The 24918-nt window shown below is 35.3% G+C and overlaps 1 protein-coding gene across 2 annotated transcripts in view; it reads left to right on the top strand.

Annotated features, from left to right (window-relative positions):
* Positions 1–23610, top strand: part of LOC136346911 (breast carcinoma-amplified sequence 3 homolog) — a 51015-nt gene extending 27405 nt beyond the window's left edge. For both annotated transcript variants that reach the window (XM_066296456.1, XM_066296455.1), the window contains exons 6-14: positions 53–241; positions 307–529; positions 585–950; positions 6325–6599; positions 7477–7588; positions 7638–7749; positions 7804–7987; positions 8042–8096; positions 12486–23610. In XM_066296456.1, coding sequence (XP_066152553.1) covers positions 53–241; positions 307–529; positions 585–950; positions 6325–6599; positions 7477–7588; positions 7638–7749; positions 7804–7987; positions 8042–8096; positions 12486–14344 — 3375 coding nt within the window. In that variant the 3' untranslated portion in view covers positions 14345–23610. The remainder of the gene's footprint in view (positions 1–52; positions 242–306; positions 530–584; positions 951–6324; positions 6600–7476; positions 7589–7637; positions 7750–7803; positions 7988–8041; positions 8097–12485) is intronic.
* Positions 23611–24918: the final 1308 nt, after the last annotated feature.

Here is a 24918-nt window from a genome sequence, read left to right as displayed (position 1 = left end):
ACACCCAAGCTGTAATTCATGCAGTTTCTTAACTCTGCATCTTTGGAATTAGAGTTACACAGCAACAGTGCTGCACGCTGCAAAATCTTTGGGCAGAGGATTGCGAGAATTAGGAGACGCAGTTGCATCAAGTCTCACTGGTAATCAAACTGGTAAATTGGGAACGTCACCCAATAGCCCCCAAGCGGGCGGTTCAGGTGATGTAGCACAGAAGGGCATTGTTACAATCCTTGATCTTGAAGTAAGCATATGTTAATAAGACCATTATTTTGTCGCATATTCATAATCCAATTTTTTCTTTGTTAGAGCTTGGCAACTCAGAATGCTGACGGTTCTCTTCACGCAGAATCTATAGTGGCCCACTTTGTGGCACATACTGAAGCAATAGTATGGTTGCAATTTGGTCCATGTGGACTATTATTGCTCACTGCCGACAAGAGGGGCCACGACTTCAATTTATTTAGAATCAATCCTCATCCGGTCGGTGCTGCTTTGGCTGCCGTGCATCACTTGTATACATTACATAGAGGTATATTAGGTAAAATGCTTGGAACATATCAGGAATCGCTCTCTATTTATTTTAGGTGACACTTCGTCTAGAGTGCAAGACATGTGCTTCTCTTTTGACTCGCGATGGGCTGCAGTATCAACACTGAGGGGTACCACACATGTGTTTCCGATCACTCCTTATGGGGGAAATGTGGGAGTGCGGACTCACACAACTCCACACGTAGTGAATAGGATGTCTAGGTTCCACAGGTCAGCTGGATTGACCTCGGAAGGACGTTCCAATAGTCCCGTTTCCATGTTCGATTCGCCTGTCAGTTCGACCTTTCCCTATCACAATCCGCGGTTTGCTCCCTTTCCCCATCCCACCGTTGTTACTGCGCTGGCGCAGTTGCGACAACCAGTCTATATGCAAAATATCGGAAGCAGCACTCCGAGGCAAGGTCAGTATAGTCATGCTTATTTCTTCACTTCGCTAATACCATCTTATAATATATATCTAGGCATATTCAGATTAGCTGCTTACCGTTGGGATGTCGCATACAGTAAGATATACGAAGTCTGTTAAATTGGAGTAACATTTTTGCTAAATATTTTTTGAATCGAAATTTTCAGTATGTTTACAATTTGAAGCTTATTGCTGTCATGGCGAACTTAATGCCACCTTTCGTTTAGCTGGAAGCGCCTCCCACTTTCAAATTTTTGTTTGAACGCCTTATACATTTGTCGATATGTATATTTTATTGAATTCGGATCGACGTGTAGAATCTAAATATTAAAAAAAAAATGTACGGTGTCCAATTTAAAACGTACAAATTGGAAGTCATTTTCTGTTTCATCACAAGACAGATATCATTGCCCAGTTAGTGGATCAGATAATTTAAGATTGTAAACGTTTCTTGAAAATTTCGTTAAAAAAATAACAAAAAATTATATGCACACGCTTGAGATAGCCGGTACGGCTATACCGATACGAATGCCTAAATTCACCGTCTGTTCTGCGTCATCAAAGCAACGTGCGAAATAATTAGCTTATTTCGTACCTAAAATATTTGACGAGGGATAGTTGTGTACATTCATGGTGATGTCCACATGTGGTAAAAATTGATATTATCACAGACAAGCAACGAAATATATCCTTGTTTAAATAAGACAGAAAAAAAATATTTCAGCAAATTTTGTTTATTTCTCGGAATATTTCGTAAAGGTATTTCTTTTTACCTTTAAAAGGTCATCTAATCTTCAAAAACGGCAAAATTTGTACGTTTGTCCCAATTTAATCGGCTGCGTATCGCTTTGGAGGTTGGAATCATTTCATTTCCAGACATTGCTTTCTCGGACAAATGCATGGATCTTTGAATTTTCATTTTTAGTTGCGCATTTGCTAGGCTAATTTTCGTTTATATAGGGAGATTAAAAAAATATAACGGGTCAATCAAATTTAAGTTTCTAAATGGGAACTTTCATTGAATATTTTTTTATAATTTTGAATGAATTGTTAATGCATTTTGCGCTGCACGTCTAAACGTACTATTTAGTATTAATCCTGGTTTTCGTCAACCCAGTATCCACTTGAAAATTGTCTGTTATTAACTGTTAATGTTCAAAGCGGTTTGAAAATTTTTGATTTTGACTTGGCGTATTTTTTGAAAGTAATGTAGAAAGTGAAAATTATTATATTTTTTACTCGAATTGGTTTAATTTTAAACCATATAATTGAATAAAACTATGATCTTTCCTGATAAATTACTATTACGAAAACAAGATCACAAAAATAGGTACTTATAAATTTTTTAATTTGAAGAGTATGAGAGTTGCGCTAACTTGCTTTTGAGCTACCATGTATAAACAACAATTAGTTTGAAAGAATTTTGTATTCAACGTGTTCTTGAAATGACTATAACCCTTCACCAAAAGTTCCTGAACAAAATAAGGTGTCCTAGGCAAACTTACCTACATCCAATGTTGCTTCGTTTTGCTGTCAAAGAGCACCAAAGTCCTTAAATTAATATCGTTTTTTCAAAATAACTGCTAAAAGCATTTGTCAATTTTCACTAATTCTAGGAGTTATTACATAAATTGGCGTATTTTGACGAGAGTGGGAACTCTTTTTTAATGCTTAATTAATAAATAAAATGTTGTATTTTTTGTTATTCTTTTTACGAATAACTTATGTTTTCTCTGTCACAAGATGACTTTATTTTAAAAAATTTGTTTACTTGTAAAATTGACATCAAGCACACAGTTTCTCAATAAAAAAATGATTTACGATACGATGCAGTACCTGTAATACATCATTGTTGGTTAGTCAGAGCGAAAATTTGAAAAAAGTTTTAATTCTCAATAACTACTTATCTAGATTAATTCTTATAACAAATATAAAAAATTTTGACCGTTTTCCTGAATAAACAAATAAATGTGTTTTAAAAACGTTGTATTTTGGCCATTGCATTGTGATTACGTTTTAAATAATCAAAGCGTTGAAAAAAATCAAAATTACATAATCCCTGCAAAAAAGTCAATCTTAATTTCTGATCAAAAAAATCTTCTCCACCGTTAGTTTTTTTTTAAAATTAATTTAGACTTGAATCAGAGGCATACATAGTTGAGACTTAAATCACAAAACAAACAGTATTAATTTGTGAAAAAACTTTTAAAAATCTTCGAAGCAGCTCAAATTGCAATATCACATTTAGATGGCATCCAAAGATGGTATTAAGTACCTTTCAAAACAGCCAAAATTGCAAATAATTTCGATTTTCAACTAAAATTCTAATTATGTTGTTTTCATTGACCTGACAAAACTTAATTGTGAACTACGAAAAACAACAATTAGAACTCACCCCTGAGCACCAAAAGCGTGAATCATAACCACGTCAGCAATATTCCCTTTCACTCTCAAAATTACAGTTAAACGCCGCCCACTTTCACTCACTAAATGATAGATATACGACGTACCTCACGAGTTTTTAAAAACAAAAGAAAACCTAATTATCTCGGTCATTAATACAGCGCACATTACGAAAATCTTGCTCGTCGACGCGTTAACATTCGAGTGAATCATCTACGAAGTGATATTGGTACGACCTGCTCTTTGTAAAGGTACAGCTGATCGATCGGTCTTAGAAATGATACATGCGATGTTTCCAAATCTAATAAAATGAGAGAAAAGTTGCGAATTCAAGACAACTATTTCCTGCAGTGTGCAGACTCCAATGGAATAAAAAAATGCATTTTCTGTCGCAAAAGGACCGTGGTCGAAAATTAAGTCTGAAGTTTTTTAATAACGATGCTAATATAGAATTTAATACGGTATTAAATACGTCTTATTTATAATTAATATACATGTGTATATAGAAAGCCACTATCAACTTTAACATTTTGTTTCGGTGGTCGGTGAACGATAGAGTAGTATGTGAGCTTATAAATTTAATTCTCATGGGAACAAGAGCCACAAGCATCGTGACGCGGTACTGCAGAAGCATCTTCCCCTTCATCAAATTCGTTTCGTAATTTTTATTAATATGAGACCTTTGGAGGAAACCAATTAAATTATATAACCAAAACACATTTGTAAAGCGGGTGGCGTAGGGTCATGGCGAGCATTAAGAGAATAGATTTGAGACATTTTACAGAGCAATTGCTCCAGGCGCTCCCAAACGATCAGTGTTCCAAGTTTTAAAAGTGGCAAAAAAGTATATTTTTCCTCTCATAAATTAAAAATAAATCCGGTTATTAATATATATGATTATTTTTCATTTGTTCGTTATTTAATAGGATTTTTCCCAAACAAGTGTTACAACTTGGGCGAAATAAAACGCCAGATCTTTGCTTCACGTCTTTAATTTACACCGCTTGCAAATAGAATAATTTTACCAAAAGTGCCAAGTGCTCAGGGATTACACATCGCCAGCTGCATAGGTGGTCGCGTCATCGTCACAGCTTGGCCGAATCGCCCAATGAATAATACACGACAAATAAACAACCACCGCCAATAATTAATTAATAACACAAGTTAAATAAAACACCCTTATTGTTTAATTTTCTGTTATTCGAATAAAACATCTTTTTCTAGCATGCTTTGTGCATGTTTGTGTCGCTCACTAGGTTCTCGAGAGCTGCAAGTTATTGTGATTCAATGAGTTTTGCCAATAAGCATCGGGTGGCAGCCCTGTGGGGAACCCATTCCTTCACCAACTTGTCCAGAATTATAAATTTTTGTTAATATCACTTATGCAAGCAACTATTTCGATATTTGCAATAAATATGTAAACGTAATTCTATCTCTCGAAGAACATTCTGAAAGGTTTCTCTGGCAGCTTTTACTTCCATAGATGTTCTACTAATAAACAGGGACAGCACCATTTTTTTTTTCTCAATTTTTGGCAATTTTGATTAACATTAATGAGATTAAAACTACCCATCTCCCTAAGTTGCCTTTCAACACTATGGATCTGGCTTCATTACCATTGTGCGTCTTGGAACATTTCGCACCGTTTCGTTACTGCAGTTAAGGTTTAAGTCTTTTTTTAACTTTTACTGATTTGCGTGGCGGCTACTTTTGGATTTTTCTTAATGTGACGCGCGATATGTCGCTCCTCATGTGGTTTCAGGTCTTGGGCGTGCAGTTCTTGGTCTTGTTTTTATCGTACCATGTTTGCTACTTTAGCCGTTTAATGGCCCTCAATATAATTTAATGTTAAAAAATCAATTTTGCAATTTTTTGAGTTCATGAAGTACTCTTTGACACGTTTTTAGGAACCGATACATATTATCGCGAAGCTAACCGCATAGGAATTTCTACTTATCGGCGTTCCTTTGCAGCAAAAAAAGTTTATTGCGCCCTGAATCGTACGGAGACTTTTTTGTGCGAGCACATGTCCAATATTAAGAAAAGTGCGTCTAAAATTGGAATTTCTTTGGCAAATTTCTTGATTATCATTGTTAATGGACCAAGAAATGTTCCTTGTTTTAGATTATTATATATTTTGATAATGAACTATTTATGTTGCCTCTAAAACGCCATAAGTTTGTGTAATGACTAACCGTACAGAGATTTTTTGGGTCACCATACGTCCATTTCTCTAACAGAATTCATATACTGGAAGCATGTGAACCCTCTCGGCAATAGAATAATGTCCAATTTTAAAATACCAAAGAGTATTCAATTTACAATAAACTCAACTCCGGGCAACGACGACCATAGTAAACATTATTGGCATACCAGAAGATATAGATGGATAATAGAATATTTATTTTATTGTTTCGTATGAAAACCAAAGAACAATTTCTTTAACACTGGTTTCACAACAATCATAAATTGCAAGGTATTTTGAATTATTTTTTTGTGGAAAGACTGTATTTCTGGCAAAAGTTTTAGAAGGGACAAAAAAGTTTCAAAATAATGTCGAGTTGTGGCAAAGAAAGCATTAAAGTCGTTGATACAGGGGCAACGAAAATACAAACTTTTATTAATGAACCGCGCTCCATTTTTAATGTTTCCATGCATTAAAAAAAGACCCAGCCCACGTCAAAACACCGATTTATACAGTGGCGTTGTTCCAAAATTAGTACAAATGAATTAAATCGTTTAGCAATTATCTCAAAAAAACGACGTTAATATGAGAACTTTGGCGCCCTGTAGCAGCAAAACGAAATAAAACTGGATGCAGATAAGTCTTCATAGAATATCTTATTTTTGGTTCAGCATTTTTTGATCAACCGTTGTAAAGTCATTTCGGGGACGTCCCGTTGAAATGAAAATAAACGAGTCCGTTCATTTTTTCCGAGAAATAAATGTTTGAACGAATCAAACAGGTCGTCAGCGAGTGACCTCGTCCTCTGAGGAAAACATAGCCTTGCGGCTCAACGCTACTTTTGCCCCTGCTCGAGCGTGGATCGATTCTACCACGTCCTTCCCTCGGGACACAAGTTTAAATAAGACAGTGAAACCAGTGGAATCCCTGTTCATAATGAACTGTCATGGAATTCTCGTGCAGTATGACCTAGAACCGCACCACGCTACCCACATTCCCAAGGAGAAGGTCTGTGACGATTCCCCGGTCGAATTGACGGTGGTCGCAAAGGCACAGGTAAACTTTTTCGTGCAGAGTTATGGATACGTCACTTATGGGTTTTTTTAACGTCCCTGACGGTTAAGCGAGAAAATATTCGCAATGAGGCATAAAACTTAAGTTTCGAGAGTGCAATGGAGCAGTCATGAATCTCACCCAAGATTCGAGGTGATTAAGCTGAGGCTGCCCTCACGAAATGTTTTGGATGGATTCTCAACAGTAGGCCATCTACTAAGTGCGCACATTAGCTAGATAAGAGACTACATCTCAGAAACTATCATACATTTTCCAAAAAAAAAACAACAAACAAACATATTTTTAGACTTTGAGAGGATTAAACTGTGTCTGCTCATGTCGGAAAGTATCATCCTGTAAAAGTTAGAAATATTTTAATAAGGTGAATAATCGCTCCATTGACTTAATGGTGTACTCTCATATAAATATTTTGATCTAATGCCTCAGACGACACGATACACGAAATTAAAAAAAAAATTTAAGTTTGAGCTCCTGTATCTCGAAAAGTAAGCATTTATGCACGTAAGTTAAGAATATATTGACATTTTGACTCGAAATGGCTTATTCTACACTACAATCCGAAACACACTGCTCGATAAAAATAAATGCGCTTTGTGCTGTCTATAGATACAGGGTGAGCTTGAAACTGTAGAAGTTTCTGCATTATTTTCATAACACCTTGATCCTACTATTTACTTCAAACTGCGAGATCCTCCATCTCTCTTCCTGGGAAATTTCGTTCGCTGGATAAAGTTATGTATTTCCTACACGGTTACGGAAATAGGCACTTGTTTAAAGGAAAACAATGAATATAAATAAATAATTTCATTAAACTAATTGTTTTGTGGAAATCGACTCGACTATTTATGTTGCATTATAGTGGCGTTTGCAAAGGCAACCCGCTTCCGTCGATCACCCGTTACCGTTGCCTCACCAAGGTTTGATGTTCCTGTTCTCTGGTATTCCAGCTGCGAAGAAGAAAGTGGATAATGGTTGGTAGCAGTGTACTATGTGTAATACCATTTAGCACTTATTTCTTAGGCAATGATGACGACTGGCTGTCTCAAGTAGAAATTACCACTCACGCGGGCCCTCACCGCAGACTCTGGATGGGACCCCAGTTCACATTTAAGACTTATACCACTACGAATGGGTCAGTTTTAAAATTAATTAATTCGAATTTTGTAAATGTAATTAATGTCCGCAGAACGCCGATGTCTTTAGCAGACGCACAACCGTTGGATCTCAATCGTTCTAAGCCTGTAAATATGCCAATTACCAAAGCTAATGCAGTACTAATAGAATCGAGTTCCGCCAGCAGCAGTGAACAATGTTTATTGGATATGTACAGGAAGAATAGTGAGGAATTTGGAGTTGTAGGGGAACACCAGGTATTCTTTGGATGTCTTATCGTTTTAATGATAGCTTAATTTTGTTTCTCTAAGATTAAGGAGGACTTAGCTGACGCTATGATGGAGTCCCCTGGATCGAAAGAAGGCGGTAAGTCATTGAATTTATTAACTGTTTAAGAGAGGGGGTTTTGGAACACATTTAATCTTTTTTTTTTTTTTTTTTTTTTTTTTTTTTTTTTTTTTTTTTTTTTTTAAAAGAACGAAAAGCGGTTCCAAGACTACTTGAAGTTTTTTTTTTATTAGTAAACTCTTACTCGCTGGGTTGTATGTGTCATCCGACGCTATACAGTGTCTTTCAGAATAAGAGAAAACGTGAAATGTTCCAGAAGCGACTTAAGCGAAAATTACAAGTGTTTTTATGGAAGATCATAGACGATGCCCAGTTCAATGACGCACCGCCACTGTTCCCAAGTGTATGCTTCCGTTTACACAAGCCCTTTTTCAAATGAAATACGCATGATATTATTAAGAATATATTTGAATTCAGCGGGCGATTTTACTTTTTACGAAACGAATCCTATATATATGCCTCTCTACTTATTTTCGAGATAAGGACACACTCAATTTTGATTTTTCTACAATTTAAGTCTATGCAGTTTTATGACGGATTTAGCGAAAGGAACTGCATTTTCTCGTGTCGGTGCTGAGAGATGCATCGAGCTATCTCATTTGATTTTTTTTTCAAAAATTTTATTACTTAATGGATTTGTTGAAACTGAGAACAGACAGTACGATCCGTTTTGGTCTAACTCAAACCATTAGGTGCCTACGGATAGTTAAATTCCGGGAAAAAATTACCCTCAGAATATGAAAAGTAGAACCATTAGTAAAATGCGGTAATTTTTTACTAAAGTCGTTTTTGCACTATTTGACCGTTCCTATGTATTTGAAAGACGCTATATGAAAAAGCGGAACAAACTTACAGGGCGTTTCGCAAGTACACTATATCCAGCTTAATCCAGCTCTTTCATGGAAATCGATGTTTTTCTTTTGCTTAATTTTTTACTGATTATACAGGAAAAAACATTTGACTTCTATGGCCTCAAAGAGTTTTTTTTAATTTATAACGCAACATACTATGCGATATAATATTTCAAGGTGTGAACTTAACACATTTTGATTTAATGAAACCCCTGTATATTTGTTTTTTTTTTAATTAAACTGGTGGAAAATGCAAACCTTAACAACCCAGCATATTTTCCTTTGTTTAACACCACCCCTTTATGGTACAATAACGTTCATTTTTTTCCTCCAGTAAGTTTTTACCTCACACTTATGTAACCAAAATCCGCTTATTTCTAACCAGTGGTTTCAGCTTCCAAACACTCTGGTTGTGGTATCTAATCCCCCACCAAGACGAATAAGCCAAAGGCAGGCACCTTTGTTCTGTATTATGCGATGAAAATTATGTTTTGCCGCGGATTTAATTATCGTTTAAATTCCATTAAGGACTGCTAAGTGTCATTCCATGGCGCGTTTAGCAACTCGGGAACTAAACTTAAGGAGAAATCAAATATTTAATTAACTTTATAAATGAAATTCCCTTTAATTAAAAAAAAACAGTTTTGCGCTTATTTTAAATATTTATCAATCGCGCGAGAATGTGCATTACAATGAAAATGATTATTAAGTTATTCCACTTAAGATTGTGCCGTCCAAGTAAGTGCGTAATGTCATCATTACTTGATACGTAATAAAAACTCTAGAAGGCAAAAACTATAATTTGGGCACGGCCTTATGAATTTTGGTACACGAGAGAATTTAATTATCCATCGATGATGCTGACGCTGGAGAATTTACAATTTTCAAATATTTTCTATGAATCATGTTCTCGTTCGCATCTTTGACAGATTTTTGAGATAACGGCTCGTTGAATTTTATATTTTTCGTGTAAGGATCTGTTGGTCCCCGCGAATGGTTTGATATGAGGCGAAATGGTTGTTGGAAGGATCTATGAAAGAACGCTGCAGTTCAAAGTTCTTACGATTTTTGAAATTTTGGTTGAAATTTCAAAATTGACACTTCGTAAATCTTTCAAAAAAGACGAATGACCGTGTTTAAGGCTCGAGCTTCGTGGCATCGTGGTTACTAATAGAAGCATCAGGAGGGGTAAATTAGGGCAAAATTGCTGAATTGAATACTGATTGGGAACTTTCTTTTAGATTTGAAAACATTCCTAATACCACGGAAACAATTAACGCTTAATTCATTTAAAGAAAGAATTTTATTGAACTTTTTTCTTTTTTTTTTCATATTTAATTTGTTGTCTTATTCAACATAGCAAATATGTTAACCAGCCTTCAAAATCTACAGATTAGTGTCCCAAGTACCGGTGGACATATGAATTCCGGGGTTTGTAGTTATAATAAAAATTATTTAAGGATTCGCTTTTTATTTGATTCAAGCAAACATCGAGCTTCGTTCGAATATTTCCAGAACTCGACAGAACCCCTAAATTTCAAAATATGGATTAGAATCGAATGCATGAGTTTGGCTCCATTTAACCCACCCTGTATGCTTTATGGCTTCCTTGATTCATCAATGATGAGCCGCGAATCTGATCAATCCTGCATTACTGCGGAATGTTACAAACTAATTAGGTGCCGATTATCGACTTAGCGAATAAGTGATTTTTATTGCATAATCAGAGCTTCCTGTATCTAATAGCACTTTATAACACAGCGTAAATGGGACGAGGCCCCTCAGTAAATAACCGTGACTAAAAATGTCAATTTAAATTTGGTTTCACCCCATATTTGATAGGGTATGCCATAATTTATTGATACGAAAACTGAACCATTGATTGTTTATATAAAAACGTTTTTATTTACCTTATTTACCCATGTATATGTGCTTCGGTTATGTTATTATCAATAAAGTAACTTTTTATCACATGAAACGTTAACTAAACGGGTCTTGTTTCTTTACTAGTGACAATAAAACCTAGTACCTACCTCAATTTCATAAATCAGGTAATAAATAGGGCCACTAAAAGGAATGGTTGCTACTGAAATGTGTACAACAATATTGTGATTTTTGCATTGTTACATGTGCACCTCGTCTCGGAATCTGACTCGTAACGTAAAGTTATGTATTTCTTTTTCATTGTTTAAATTTGAAATTTTTAGCGTTTACGCAGAAGTAAGTAGAACGAATATGAAGTAAACAATGAAATTTCAAAATGAAAATTTTCAAGCAACGCTGCTTTGCTGTTATTCTATTAATGACAACGGACTATTGCAAACGTATATAATAGAAGAAGTTAAAAACAACATTTAGGGTAATTGAATAACAAACTTGTCTATTTTTGAATAGTTTCATCATAAAATAAGTTCGTTGCATCACCAAATTTATTTTCAAATTACTCATTTCAGCCGCATCTGCGCAAACACTAAAAACTACTAACTGAAACTATTTCCTGCAGGAAATAATTATTCTATTCAATTAGCCTCTTGATTGACTACATAAACGTCTATTTATTTTAAATATTTCTGTAAATAAGGTTCACATATTCCGGCCCAAAACTTTGTATTCGGGGCTTCCTTAGGGTTTTGATTAAAATTTTTTTAATTATTGATTTAAATTTCAAAAAGCGTTGCCAGTGGCTCTTTTTACACATTTAAACCCCATATAATTCTTCCTGGCTTTGCCTAGTGGCGATCCAATTGTTTTTTTCTATTCTTCAGAGTTATTTTCGAGATATTTACTTTCGTAAGTTCAAATATCTTACAATGACTATCGAAAACCGAATCAAAAGTTTTTCAAGAAAATGCTTGAATCAAAACTCTTATATTACACCGAAATAGCCGAATTTGGTGATCCTTCATCTAGATTAATAGGACCGTTGCAACGTAAGAACGTTCATACGAAAACAATTCTCCAGAATGGCATTTATAAGGCAAATCATTTTCGCTTTGAAAAGAACGGAAAATCCGTCTAAGTCTTAAATTGTACACAAGTTTCTCCTAATTAAACTAATCTTTGTTGTATCTTTTAAGATAATTCACACCCTGAAAAGACGGGAATGTCAGTAGATCTTGTATCAAGTCTCGACTGGATATATTACAGAAATGTACTACTATAAAAGAAACTAAATAATAACTTAATTCTATGTCTTTTATGTCATATCATTATCTTCCAAAATTATTTGAAAAAAAAACTGAAAAAGATGTGAAATTTTGCTTTCCGACATTAGGGTTGTTGACAACATGAATTAGGCTAAATCTGAATGTTTTTGTCTTAGGAATCTGTGGTTCAGTTACGGCTCATTAACATTAATTATGAAACACCCTGTATTATCTGGCCTGAAATTATACATACTCGCGTGGTATTTTCTAAGGGGCTTCTCTAATTTAATTTTTCTGCATGAATTTTATTTCAACATGAATTCCCCTTCACACCATTCACCCACCCAACCAATAAACGCAAAAAGTAGCAAAACTCTAGTAACCTGCCATTGGCTTTTTCTGTCCACCAGGTGGGAGGTGCGTGCTTGTGTCAATGAAATCATCCCCCAATCCGCCACGACGTGCGACCGCGGCACCTTCGCCCATCGCGAAGGTCGTCAACCCCCTCGGCACGGTAGTGACGGTGTATTCGGACGAGGACGAGGAAATTCCTCCTCATGAGGATATCGTCATTTACGAGAACTGTGACGAAACGTTGTTTCGACCGTTGGTAACGCCAAAAAGTGTCTCGTATGTCAGGAGCAGCAAGGCGGACGGTAATATCATGATGCAGAGTTTAAAGGGGGACACCAATGTTACCGTAAGAGTCCTAGATAAGTCAGAGGGTATGGTCAAAGGTACTAACTGGGAAGATCCTCGAGTGCAGGATTTAAGGAACGATACTAAAGTAATTGTTCAACAAGGAGAGGTTCGAGATTTGTTGCAGAGTCAAAAAAGTGTCGTAGCACAGAGTGCTGGAGAAAAAATTAGCAGCAGCAGCAAAGTTTCTAAAGGCAAATCTCAAGAAAAAGATGAGGAGAATTATACAAAAAAGCCAAATCCTAGTGAAGGTAGAAACAGCTCTGAGCGGGAAATTTCCATTAAAAAAATAACTTCGAAGACGAAGAGCAAGGAGAAAAAAATAAAAGCGGCAGATCCAGTGATTCAGCCCGAGTTTGATAAAAAGGCTGCGAAATCTCTGGAAGCGGTAATCCAGCCACAATTCGATGATTCATCTTTTGGCCTGGTGAATCCACTGTACAATGTTTTGGAGGAATGTGAGCGAATTAAATCCAAAAAAATCAGCCCGAAGCCTTCAAGCGAGCCCGAAAAGTCCCAACAGGACGTCCCGGATAGCTACGCTTTCCCCAAAATATCGGCGAGGAAATCTAAAACCAAGAAGATTTCCGTAGATGACATAGTTAAAATCGATACAACCCCTGCCCCGGATCCTCCAACCGCCGATATTTTGCCGGAGTACAGCGAGGAGGTGCGAAAAGAGTTGGATAATGAAGTGTCGTTCACTTTACCAGCTGCGAAAGCCGCAAAAATCGAGCCTCCCGTCAAAGCTACCATCCTGAAACACTTGGAATCAGTGGAGGAATTATCGTTTCCCGCTCTGGATAGCAAGCTTCTGACTAACCATTCTGAATTTCCTCCCTTGGAAGAAAATTTCTTTTCTCTAGAAAACTTAGTGAAACCCGAGAAATATGAAGATGCCGAAGACTGCGGCTTGCCTATAGAACCAATGGAGAAGTACTTTACTAAAGAAACACCTAATGTAAATTCTACAGACGAGAGCATCATGGAAGAGCTAGACAAAAAGAAAGCGTCATTAAAGAAACCGAGGAAACTGAAGACTAAGCTGGGTGTTAAAATTAGCAAAGAGGAAAGTCCGGATAGGAAGGAATCTACTCCTGGGCGCTCTCTAGTGGATGCGGAGATAACTCTGCCGGTTCCCAAAAGGAGCTGGAGCAGCATAGCTGCTACACCAAAGCCGGTGGAACTCTCGAAAATTGACCCTTGGGTAGCAGAGAGCAACAACAACAGCGATTCGTTCGTTGAGAACTTCACGGTAACTTTGCCTTCAAAGAAAACTCCATCGGCAGTAACAACCGAGAAGCTCCTGGATATCGATACCCCGGAGGAGCCTTGCGATATTTCTCCCACTTGTCATCTTCTGGACAAATCTCCAGACTTTCTAAAGCTTTCTGACAGATCGTCTGATGACGAGAAAGTCGAATCCGGCAGTTCTCCCGTCGAGACAACGGAAAGTTCGGACGAAGGGAAAATTTCTGGAATTGCGGGCGATGACGACATCAAGAACATCAGTGCCAGTGTGGTGAGTAAATCTAGCGCTAAAAGGAGGGTCAAGAAGAAGAAGAAATAGATCAGAATGAAAAACGCTCGTATGTAAATATTGTATTATTTCTCATTGTGTACACGACACAGATTTGCAGGTTGTTTGTCAATTTTCAAGCATGTTGTGAGATTAAACTAGGTAATGTATTCTAAGGGTAGTATCAATTGATAAGTTGCAGGTCCACTTTATAACACCAAACAGTAGATAAGTTCGTGGAAATAAGGACAGATCCTCATAAACTTATGTCCGGAAACGCTCAATTTGTTAGATATTTTGAAGGGTGTTAAAGTTTAATTTTTTTTATTTTTTCTTAGCTCCTACAATTGTCCAGTTAATCAGTTAACATTCGGAGTGAATGTTAGTTTTTATTCTACGCAGTTTGTTTTATCAAAAAACTGCGAAAATTCTGCGTGATGACATTTTTTCTAAGGTCAAGGTCCTTTAAGGCCTTCAGGTTAAAAACCTTTTGAAGCGCAATTTTTTTTTTAACTGTCATAATTTTTTAAATATCCCCAAATTTTTTTGATGTAATGCCGGAGGACCTGTAATGTAAAAGTTATTTACACTGCACGAAGTCGGGTTTTATCTCAATTTAATAATGTGCGGATCTCGGCATTAAGGGCAGTAAAGTGCCAGTGAGCTGCTTTCAAAAACCCTTGCCGGTTTCATTTTTTAAACTTTAACACCGTTGGCCTGAATCTCAAAATTCTAGCTCTTGCGCATATAAGTTTACGTGAAAAACGCCGAAGTCTTACTATTATAAAATGGACCCCTCTGTATAAAGGTTACACATGTAGCGCTCTGGGTCGTTAAGTAATGGAATCCTCCCTCATAATTGGCTCGACCTAGGAAAGTTTAACATAAAATTTAAAAAATATACATATTATTTTAAAATTGCTTATTATGGTTATTATGATTTAGTTTTAATTATAATTCGAATTGTTAGGGCGTTATGTTGAAGTGTGATTTAAAGAATCTGAAAAAGTGCTTTGCATTCGTCCTTTTCCAGCCATACTTTCCTCTGAAATGTACGCTCAAATAGTCCGTCGGCAATGTATCAATTGTGTTACAAAAAAAAAATAAAAAATTATTTGTAGACAGACCAAATTGGGACTCATGCTAGGTCTGACAGGTAATTTGAACTAGAATTCATATATCAAAAAGGAAAAGTTGATGCGATATCCGATCAACCACAAAATAACATAATCTAATAATTGCAAACGGTTTGGCATAGAGTTATTTATGTAATAAATCTACCACATAAACGTAGTATATGTAGAAAAAGCTGGAAAAATTGCATTGTGTAAAGTGTAAATTGCACCGTATGGATCGCTAATTGTCTACACAGTAATTGTTTGCGGAAATGCAATTTCTGTAACATTTTTTTTTTTTTTTTAGTTTGTTTGAAGCATTGGAATATCGTTAATCGAAAAAGATGCGAGGTCATTTATATGGTAGCAAAGGTGTCTGCAAAATCCATTTTTGAAGTTTAGAATATTTCGAAGTGGATCCAGGCACGTTGAAAAAAGTGAAAAATTACAAAATAGTTTTTATCTTTTCACTGCCTTATGTCAGAAGGCACTCTTAAAATAACGACATTTTCTATAGGTACATTCGCCCCCCGTCTAAACAATTATCAACTTGAGTGTTTCAAATGCAAGTGATTCATTGGTAACCAACGGGAGGTTTGGTGATCCATTCATAATGAAAAATGCACGACAAACTCAATTCTTGTATTCGAGAAAAAAAATTGGTGATACAGTAGCGGACAAAAGTCTAGAAACTTTTATTCACAAAAGAATTAACATTACAAAAAAATACTTAACATTTGGTACCATATCGTTTCATGTCGATCACACTACTTGCCATCTTCTGGGCATTGAATCGACGAGATTCACACACATTTCCTTCTGAATTTTTCCCCGCTCGTCGCGTGTTATTACTAAAAGTACAGTCGTGTTACGAATGTTTATCAAACTAATGCAGCTGTCTAGGATTTCTCATAAATGTTCAATTGGGTCTAAATCGGGGGATTGCGGCGGCAATTCAGTTACGTTCACCCTTTTAGGAATTTTTTTTTTTATGAACTTAGCAACACAGCGACTCAAAGTGATACTCGTAAACTCGAAAATATCACAGAAACACCATATACACACACTTTTGAAGTATGTACTTTTTATTTTGGAATATTATGTTTTTGGAAACAAATTTTCTAAACACAACGACTTAAATGTTAAAATGCAAAAAAATAAAAAACGTTTTTAATAGCAAATCTAAAACAGGCTTTTTGTAATAATAAAAACGAAATTTGTATTCCTTAAGAAAACAAGATAATATGGTCAGCTTTAATATAAGAAACAACTTTTGAGTACTTAGTGGACAGGCCTTTGTTTCTTATAACGGATTTTAATCTATTGGGCTTTGCACCATATTTTAGCTCATTCTTCCATAAGCACTCTTCAATACATTTTTATTGGAAATCATGTGATTTCTTATGTCCACTGTCAACTGACTGTGCAAATTCTCAATCACATTCAAATTCGGACTTTGGAGCAGTGTGTCTATAATTTTTGGACAATTGTACGAGAGCCAGGTCTGAATTTGTTAGCTTTTGTTTCGGGTTGTTGTCCTGTAAAAGCGAAAAGCCTTTTTAATGTCTAGTTTTTCAAGCGCTTTGTTAGGCGTCGTTCTTCAGTATTTGTAAATACGACCCTACCAACTATACAGGGTGTTAGGGAACTAACTTTCGTAAATTTAACCAACTATAGAGAACATCATTTTAAACAAAAAAGTTCCTTGCAACAGGTGTCCTAAGTCCAACCATTTCTTGGGGAAAAAGATCGGAAATTGCGTTATTCTTCTAGAAATTGGCGAAGTCGCGTCGTACCTTTAAAATCGTGTGTTTGTTTATTTTAGTACCAAACAGCGACAAAAACTATGTGTTTATGCACGATTTTTTCTTTCTGATCGCTGGCTATGTATTTACATAGATATTTCGTTAAAGCATTGAGGGACTAATTAAAAAAAATTGAAATAATTCTTCATTAGTTAGATAAAACTACTTCCTTTAAGTTATTGTCAACTGTTAATAGTACCTACCTATGTATGTACATATGTAGTACCATTACGCCATTACTTTTTCACCATATTCACTTCACAACTACATTGTTATTGGGTTCTTAAATTAAGTGTTCAAAATGTCCACCATTTGAATGTACACAAACTCGACATCGTTTTAGCCAATTTTCCCGCACACTTTGAAAAATCCCCGGAATATCCCTAACATGATCGGGCAGCATCGAAAATGCGTTGTCGCAAATGATTTTCATCCCTTATTTCGGCAGCGTAAACCAAATTTTTCGTAAAACCCCTAAAGAAAAAATCCAGAGGATTAAATCCGGAGATCTGGCAGGCCAACGATTGGGACCATTTCTTTCTATCGTCAGGCGGCTTACGTGCGCTGGAGCTCCATCATGTAAATACCACATAATCGCACGCGATTGAAGAGGCACATTTTCTAACAAATTTGGAAAATCTTCGGTTAAGAAATTTAAATAGTGTTGCCCATTTAATTTTTGGGGTAAGACAAATGGTCCTATAAGCTAATTTCCCACCATTCAAGCCCACAAATTTATTGTAAATTCATGTTGGAATTTTTTTTTGGTTATTGCGTGGGGATTTTCTTCCGCTCAATTATGAAAATTGTGAAAATTCCAAATTCCATTCCGTGTAAAACAAATTTGGATTTTCTTGTTTTCTGCTCAAGACGCCGTTTATAAAATTCTTGCCTCGGTGCAAAATCAGCCGGTAAAAGAGCTTGAACTCTTCGTACATGGTACGAGTAGAGTAATTTTTCTTTGAAGATTCTATGTACAGTCCAGTGGAAAACACTTATATACTTGGCGCGCAATACTCCTTATACTTCTTGTTGAATCCTCTTCGATAAGGTTTAAAATTTCTTCTTCAGTTCCTGGACCGACTTCTCGCCCTCGACTTCGTCCTTGGTATTTAGGGATTATGCTACCTGTATCCAGAAGTCTTTGGGCACATTGAACAAACGTTTGTCGAGCTGGAAGCTGTCTTTCTGGATAACGATTTTCATCACTTCTTCCTGGCCTCTTCATAATTTTGTAAAGCCTCTCCATGAATCAAAACCATATTGTGATACCCACGTGGAGAATACATTTTTGTTTATTTTCTATCGAAGTTAATTCACGAACTATCAAATTAAAGGTCAATGAATGCACTGATAAATTTGGGTCCTTCGGAAATGCAAAAAAATTATCAGAATAAATTCCTACAATCGGTGAAGCAGCGTTGTCGAGTTAGATTTCAGTAAAATCTGAGCTATTAATTCGGTTTTAAATTGCTTCTGGCAATGCCACTGCTAATTAATTTAAGGTTTTTTTGCTATACGTGAAACAGTCAATACTTGTCAAACACGTGTTGACACATTTATTCAAATTTTACCGTTTAATCTAGTTTTTCGGTTGCCAACTTTAACCCTTTTTCTAAGAAAAACTATCAAGTTTTCGACCCCAGTTGTAAGAAACTTTTTGTGTAAAATTATGTTCTTAAGCGTTGGTCAAATTTACGAAAGTATTTCCCTAACACCCTGTATAGTTGTTAGGGCTCGTATAAACGGGCCTTGATGTTCTGCTTTGACAATAGGGTTTTTTTGACAGGAACCCTTCCAAATAAGCCCATACCGCGTAGTCGACGTCTCACGGCCCTTTCGCTCAACTCGATATAAAATTCTTTTGAAATTTCTTGATTATTTTCCCGAGCTCTCTTGCGAGGATCTTTTTGTGAAACTATTTTTATCACTCTGTCAATTTTGAGGATAATACTCCATGAATTCCGTCCTGTATTTTTGGCTTTGTAAGATTTCTGTCGCCACTACGAGAAGCAGCTATAATTTTCGGTATTTCACGTTCACCAATTTTCAGATTTTTTGCAATCAAAACTTATTTTTGACTACTTTCATGCAATTCAATTATCTTTTATTTTAAATTATTTAAAATGTACTTAACTTTACCCATGACCTATAGTATTAATATTGGTAATTCATCCAAATATTTTTATACGTTGAAAGGAGTGAAGTGAATGAAAAGTTTCTAAACTTTTATCATCGAGAAAAACTTATCTCGACGCCATGATAAGCATACAGAGTGTTGTATCACCCGACCGACCATAGAAAAATATAAATTTCAATACAATCTAATATTATCTTCTTTACTCGTTTAAGAGCAAAATTGTATTAAACTTTTCGAAGGTCTTTTTGGCCAGGAACTCTCATATAAAATGTGAAAAACTTTCTTCGCACCATTTGCGAGATATTTTCACGAATTTTTTTTTTTATCTGCAAAGTTATAATGCGGCCCTGATATTTTCCTCTTGTATAATGTTGTTCGCGTTTGTTGAAAAGAATTGAGTTTCGCTATAAGTATTCAGTTTAATGTACCTCCTGACATCGTCAAACATTTTACTGACCTCATTCAATTGATGATCTTCCTTCGTTATTTTGAAAATAAAGTTGCGAACTGGGAACAATTTTTCTTTGGAATTATATATCGTTTAATGGTTTTAAGTGCGATAAATACGGTCGATTTCTAAATAGATTATTTGCAACGATTTTCGAGTTTTTAAATAAAATTTAATGTAACAAAACACTGGCCAGATCGGTTGCATCAAAATGCATACTAGAAGGAAATTCTTAAATGTCAGATTTTTAGCAAATATTCAATATTCTCGATCTCGAGGACTTGCCAAATAGCAGTTACCCGAATTCTTGTAATACTTTTACTGTTGCGTATGCAAGCCAGTAACGCCCAAAATCCATATTGGTGGTGAAATAAAGGATTAAATTAAATAAGTCGAAACGCAGGTAATTTAATAGTATAGAAAGTATTTTCATTATTCGTTTAGTGTATGTCTTATTCAATTACATTAATTAGCCTTTCACAGATTTGGATCACATCCTTAATTATTTCAGACAGGAAAATAAAAAAAAAGTGACAAAGAATAAAATTTAAAAAAAAACTAATTTAGAGTAGCTTATTCCCATTTGCACCGAATAATTATAACTACTCGTACACCTAAAACGAACATATCCCTAACTCCAAAAATTTTCTGTTATTTTTGAGTTGCGAGTAGCTTTAATTTGAAATATTTTTGAATATTTCTCGGTGCAATAAGTCAGATTAATTCAGGCTCAAATTAATATATTCAATTACTTTGTTTCCTTGTTAGTAGGTATGTATTCCCATACAAATAATGATATTTTTCTCACATGTTATAATATGAATCGTTAATAATTACTTTTAAACGTGTATTGAAAAATGCAAGCGTATTTCAATATAATATATTGTAATTTTTATAATTTATAGTTCGCGAGCCCTGAGCACTTTCAAAGAAATAATAAATTCTTACATAAACTCAATAAAAGGCTTAATACAAAAATACCAACAAACCAGAAATTTGAGAACTCTATTTGAATTCGATAGGGAATGTATTTAATGATAAAAAAGGAATTTTCATGAAGAACGTATTGGGAAAAAGTTTCCCTTAAATTAAAGTTTAATAATTCCATTGTTTTTAAAAATAAAAAACTTTTCCAATTTTTCGCATAATGGCATATTATGTTTTATTACGAATGCATCACAATTGGTGCACTCAAGCACATGCAGCGTGCATAAAATGGTCTTCTCTGTGATGCTTGTTAGGTTGCTAAGAAAACGTATATCGGAAATTTTGGCATGTCTAGTCATTTTTACAAATTTATTTCACTTCTTGACGTCTAAAAACAACAATTACTTCAAATATTGTTGTAGTTTTGAGAGAAAATATTCTATAATCGTGTGTGAGCGCCTTTAATATGGCAAAACACGATACGACGCGTGATTTAAAGGCCTTGTTATCAACTTATTTTATGATGCAGGTACAGGGGGTTTGGATTTAGAGTGTTTCAACAGAAAAATCCCATTTCCCGACTAGATAGGGAAAAACTAGCATATGTGTCAATAGCTCGATTTATGAGAAAATATTGATGGCGGAAACCGTATTTCTATATTTTTACAGTCCACGGCATTAGAGGGCGTTTTTCAAATTTTAGCCATTTTCAAAATTCCTCATAAATTTCTTAAACAATACAATTAAGTAACACAACTTTTTTGTTTAGGATAATATTGAAGTAAAGGAAAAGTGATGAGGAATTTTGAAAAACGCCCTTTAGCGTCGAAGATTGTAAAGGTATCGAAATACGGTTTTCGTCATTAATATTTTCTCAAAAAACGAGTCCTTGACACGTATGTTAGTTTTTCCCTATCTAGCCGGGAAATGGGATATTCCTGTCAAAACACTACAAGTTCAAACATCCTGTACTTTTGTGATACCTGATCAATTAACCTTTGGTTTTTGCTTTCCTCCGAGTGCTCGTTCTTGCAATCCGAAATTCGATATAATCGGTCATTCCGCAGGTGTCTTAATGTCAAGTCTCTTTTTTAAATGGCGAATCCCCCCACTTTTTACTATAACACATTGTTGCCGGTTGCCTTCGCAATTACAAAAACCCTGATTCTCTAATAGAGCCGGGATGTTGCCTTTGAAATATCAGAATTCCTGCACTTTCAAGAATGGTAACTTTCAAACGGTTCGGAGTTGAAAAGAAGTACTTTTCGCACTTACATTTTTTTCCATGACGAATTTGAACGGACATTCTAATAGATGTAAAAAATTTAAATTTTAAATACACAGTGTGACTCATTTGTTTTGGGGTCAGTCTGTCAAAAATTTATTAATTCTGCGATTTAGCCAGGAGATTTTTTTAGTTATAGAGCTTGATAAACTGCACATTTTCAGCAAAAATGGTCTGATTTCCATAAAATTCAAGGCCTACTATGACAGTTTCTAGGAGCGAAATTTTAATAAATCATGTTAGCGATTTTTTTAGAAAAAATCTGTGCACGCCACTGGATTGAACACCCCTCAAAACGAGCTTGCACAAAATTTTAATAAAAAATTTTGAGCAATAACAATTTTGTAGAAGAATTAAAAATGAACACTGGGTACTTACATATTTTAATACTTTCTCTGGATATATTAAGGTCCGAACTAGCCATTCTAATACTTTTTCGGGGATTGTCGTTAAAATATTGCAAAATTTGATTGTTATTTAAAGAAAAAGTCCATGGCGTCCATTTTGCCTCGTTACTTCGACTTACCGGTCTATCTGGATGTCTGATTCTGTTGATTTCTGCATTCTGCTGCTGAGTGCGCGTTGTCACCAACAAGACGAACAATTTCTGTTTCTTCTCCTACACTTAAATTTTCCGTAATTATAATGATTAATAATTTAATTTGTATTAAGTACAAATGAGTTCTAATGTCGTTGTTGATGTTTGTCGCGTTTGTTTGACAGTTACACATTACTTGTTCTTCATAGCCCACTATGAATTTTTGAAAATAAATAACTACTGAGGGCGCATTTTTAATTCTTCTACAAAATCGTTTTTACTCAAAATTTTTCGATAAAATTTTGTACAGGCCCGTTTTGGGGGGTGGGCAATCCAGTGTCGTGCATAGATTTTTTCTAAAAAAATCCCTAATGTGATTTATTAAAATTTCGCTCCTAGAAACTGTCACAGTAGGCCTTGAATTTCACGTCAACCCGGCCATTTTTGATGAAAATGCGCAGTTTATCAAGCTCCATAATTCAAAACGATCCGTACTAAATCGCACAATCAATAAACTTTTTACAGACTTGCCCCAAAGCAAATGAGTCACACTGTATGTTACACTATGAAAAATACACTAAAAAAGCAAGAAGCAAACCGTTCCCCTCTCGCGTAGCGTTTCGAAGGTGAGATCCTCGAAAGTGCTAAATGTTCACTTTCATCCAATTTTTCAGTTTCACACGGCTTAGCTGAAAAAACGCATGCAAATTGCTTACTAATTCAACCTTTATCGAATTTTATGAAGATTATAGAACATCCTCCTCCTTTTAAACGGTTTCCCCAAATCCACCTCTTCAGGTAATACCACCGAACCCCTTCGATCATCTTACGAAACTGTTGTTTAGTTCTTTTTTAATGGTAAGTCGCTAGGCTTTATGCAGCTGACCCAGCGTAAAATGTACATTGTGTGTAAATATTTTTATAGTTGCGTTGTATAGAATAAATGCGTTTACACAAATATTTATATTGTAAATGTTTTCGGAAGTGTAATATTGTGAACGACCTCAGAAAAATGTATTGTAAATAAAGAGTTGAATAAAAATGTTAGAAAGCCGCAAATTGGATTTTTCGCCCATCCCCGACCTTATTAAAATTTCAGTATTGTATGGCAAATATCGTTTATTTTATATGTATCTAATGTCAGGTGAGCAACTAAACGCTTCAACCGAATTTATCTACAACCACATTGAGGATCTCAGTATAGGGAGCAGCTTCAGTTCGGCCAGCAGGGCATCACCTACGCCCTCTGTTGGTGATGGTCAACTGTTACATTTTCCTGGAGATTCCAGTGCTTCGATGTAAGCCAAAACAAGGACAAAATCGGTGCTGCCGCGAAAATAAAACCGGCTTTTACAACATATAGGAATTTATTTATATACTTGCATAACATATCACAAACGGACAATAATGGAGGTTTGAAAAATTGATTGCTCATAATATGGAAACTGTTAACCATTACATTGTTGTAAAGGCCTGTTTTGGGTGATTGTATCAAGATGGAAAAAATTTCTGGAACCAACTAGGCTCGCTTCTTAAGAGTTTTACATACCTACCAATACCAATCGAGTGCTTTATGTGATACATAGTTTTTTTTAACGTCCCTCCAAAAGCTAACGCTGACCAATAAGAGAATGGCTTAATTGATATAATTTGGCTGTGTGTGATAAATAAACAATTTCCTTATTTTGGGGTAACAAGTGAGCTTCTCAGCCGACAGTAAATGCTGCGACTACTAGTAAACCTGTAGATAATTTTCATAATATGTAGATGTAATGTTACATCTTTAAAGGACAATTGAATGTAAAAATGCAAAATGTTTCTATTTGTCTGTCTCCCTCAATTGGATAGTAAGATATTTGACCTGTGCAATATATATTTGGGTATTAAGGCTTCTTCCTAGTTTCGTTTACTTCAAAATTCTTTTGTGCCTTTTTAAACTTCAATTTAAAACCACATGTAATCAAATTGATCGTTTAGGTGTAACAAATGGCGTCTTGTTCATTATCTTCCTTCTAGATTCACAATCCTTTTTGCACGTTCTATATTTTGCATATTTACATTTAACCTACTTATTATAACTTAAGTCATTATAACTTAGTTGTTTACCCATATATCCATAGTAATAATTAATTGTGTAACTGGAGAAACGAACGCGTTCAGATACAACTTAATTCGAGTCACACCGTTATGGCTAGGGATCTATTGTTGATTTGTGGATTTCAGTAAAGGAAAAACGAATTTATTAACAATATTTTTATTAAGTACTATTTGATACGGATTTTAGAGCAATTTGTGCAACAGCTTGGTAACTAATGCTCACCACGATAAAGACGACCAAAGGAATTTTGTAAACTCCTAATAGTTATA

This window comes from Euwallacea fornicatus, chromosome 25 (assembly GCF_040115645.1).
Source record: "Euwallacea fornicatus isolate EFF26 chromosome 25, ASM4011564v1, whole genome shotgun sequence".
NCBI classification, from domain to species: Eukaryota; Metazoa; Arthropoda; class Insecta; order Coleoptera; family Curculionidae; genus Euwallacea; species Euwallacea fornicatus.
The sequence above is the reverse complement of the archived record's forward strand: the minus strand, read 5'-3'. Positions and strand labels throughout refer to the sequence as shown.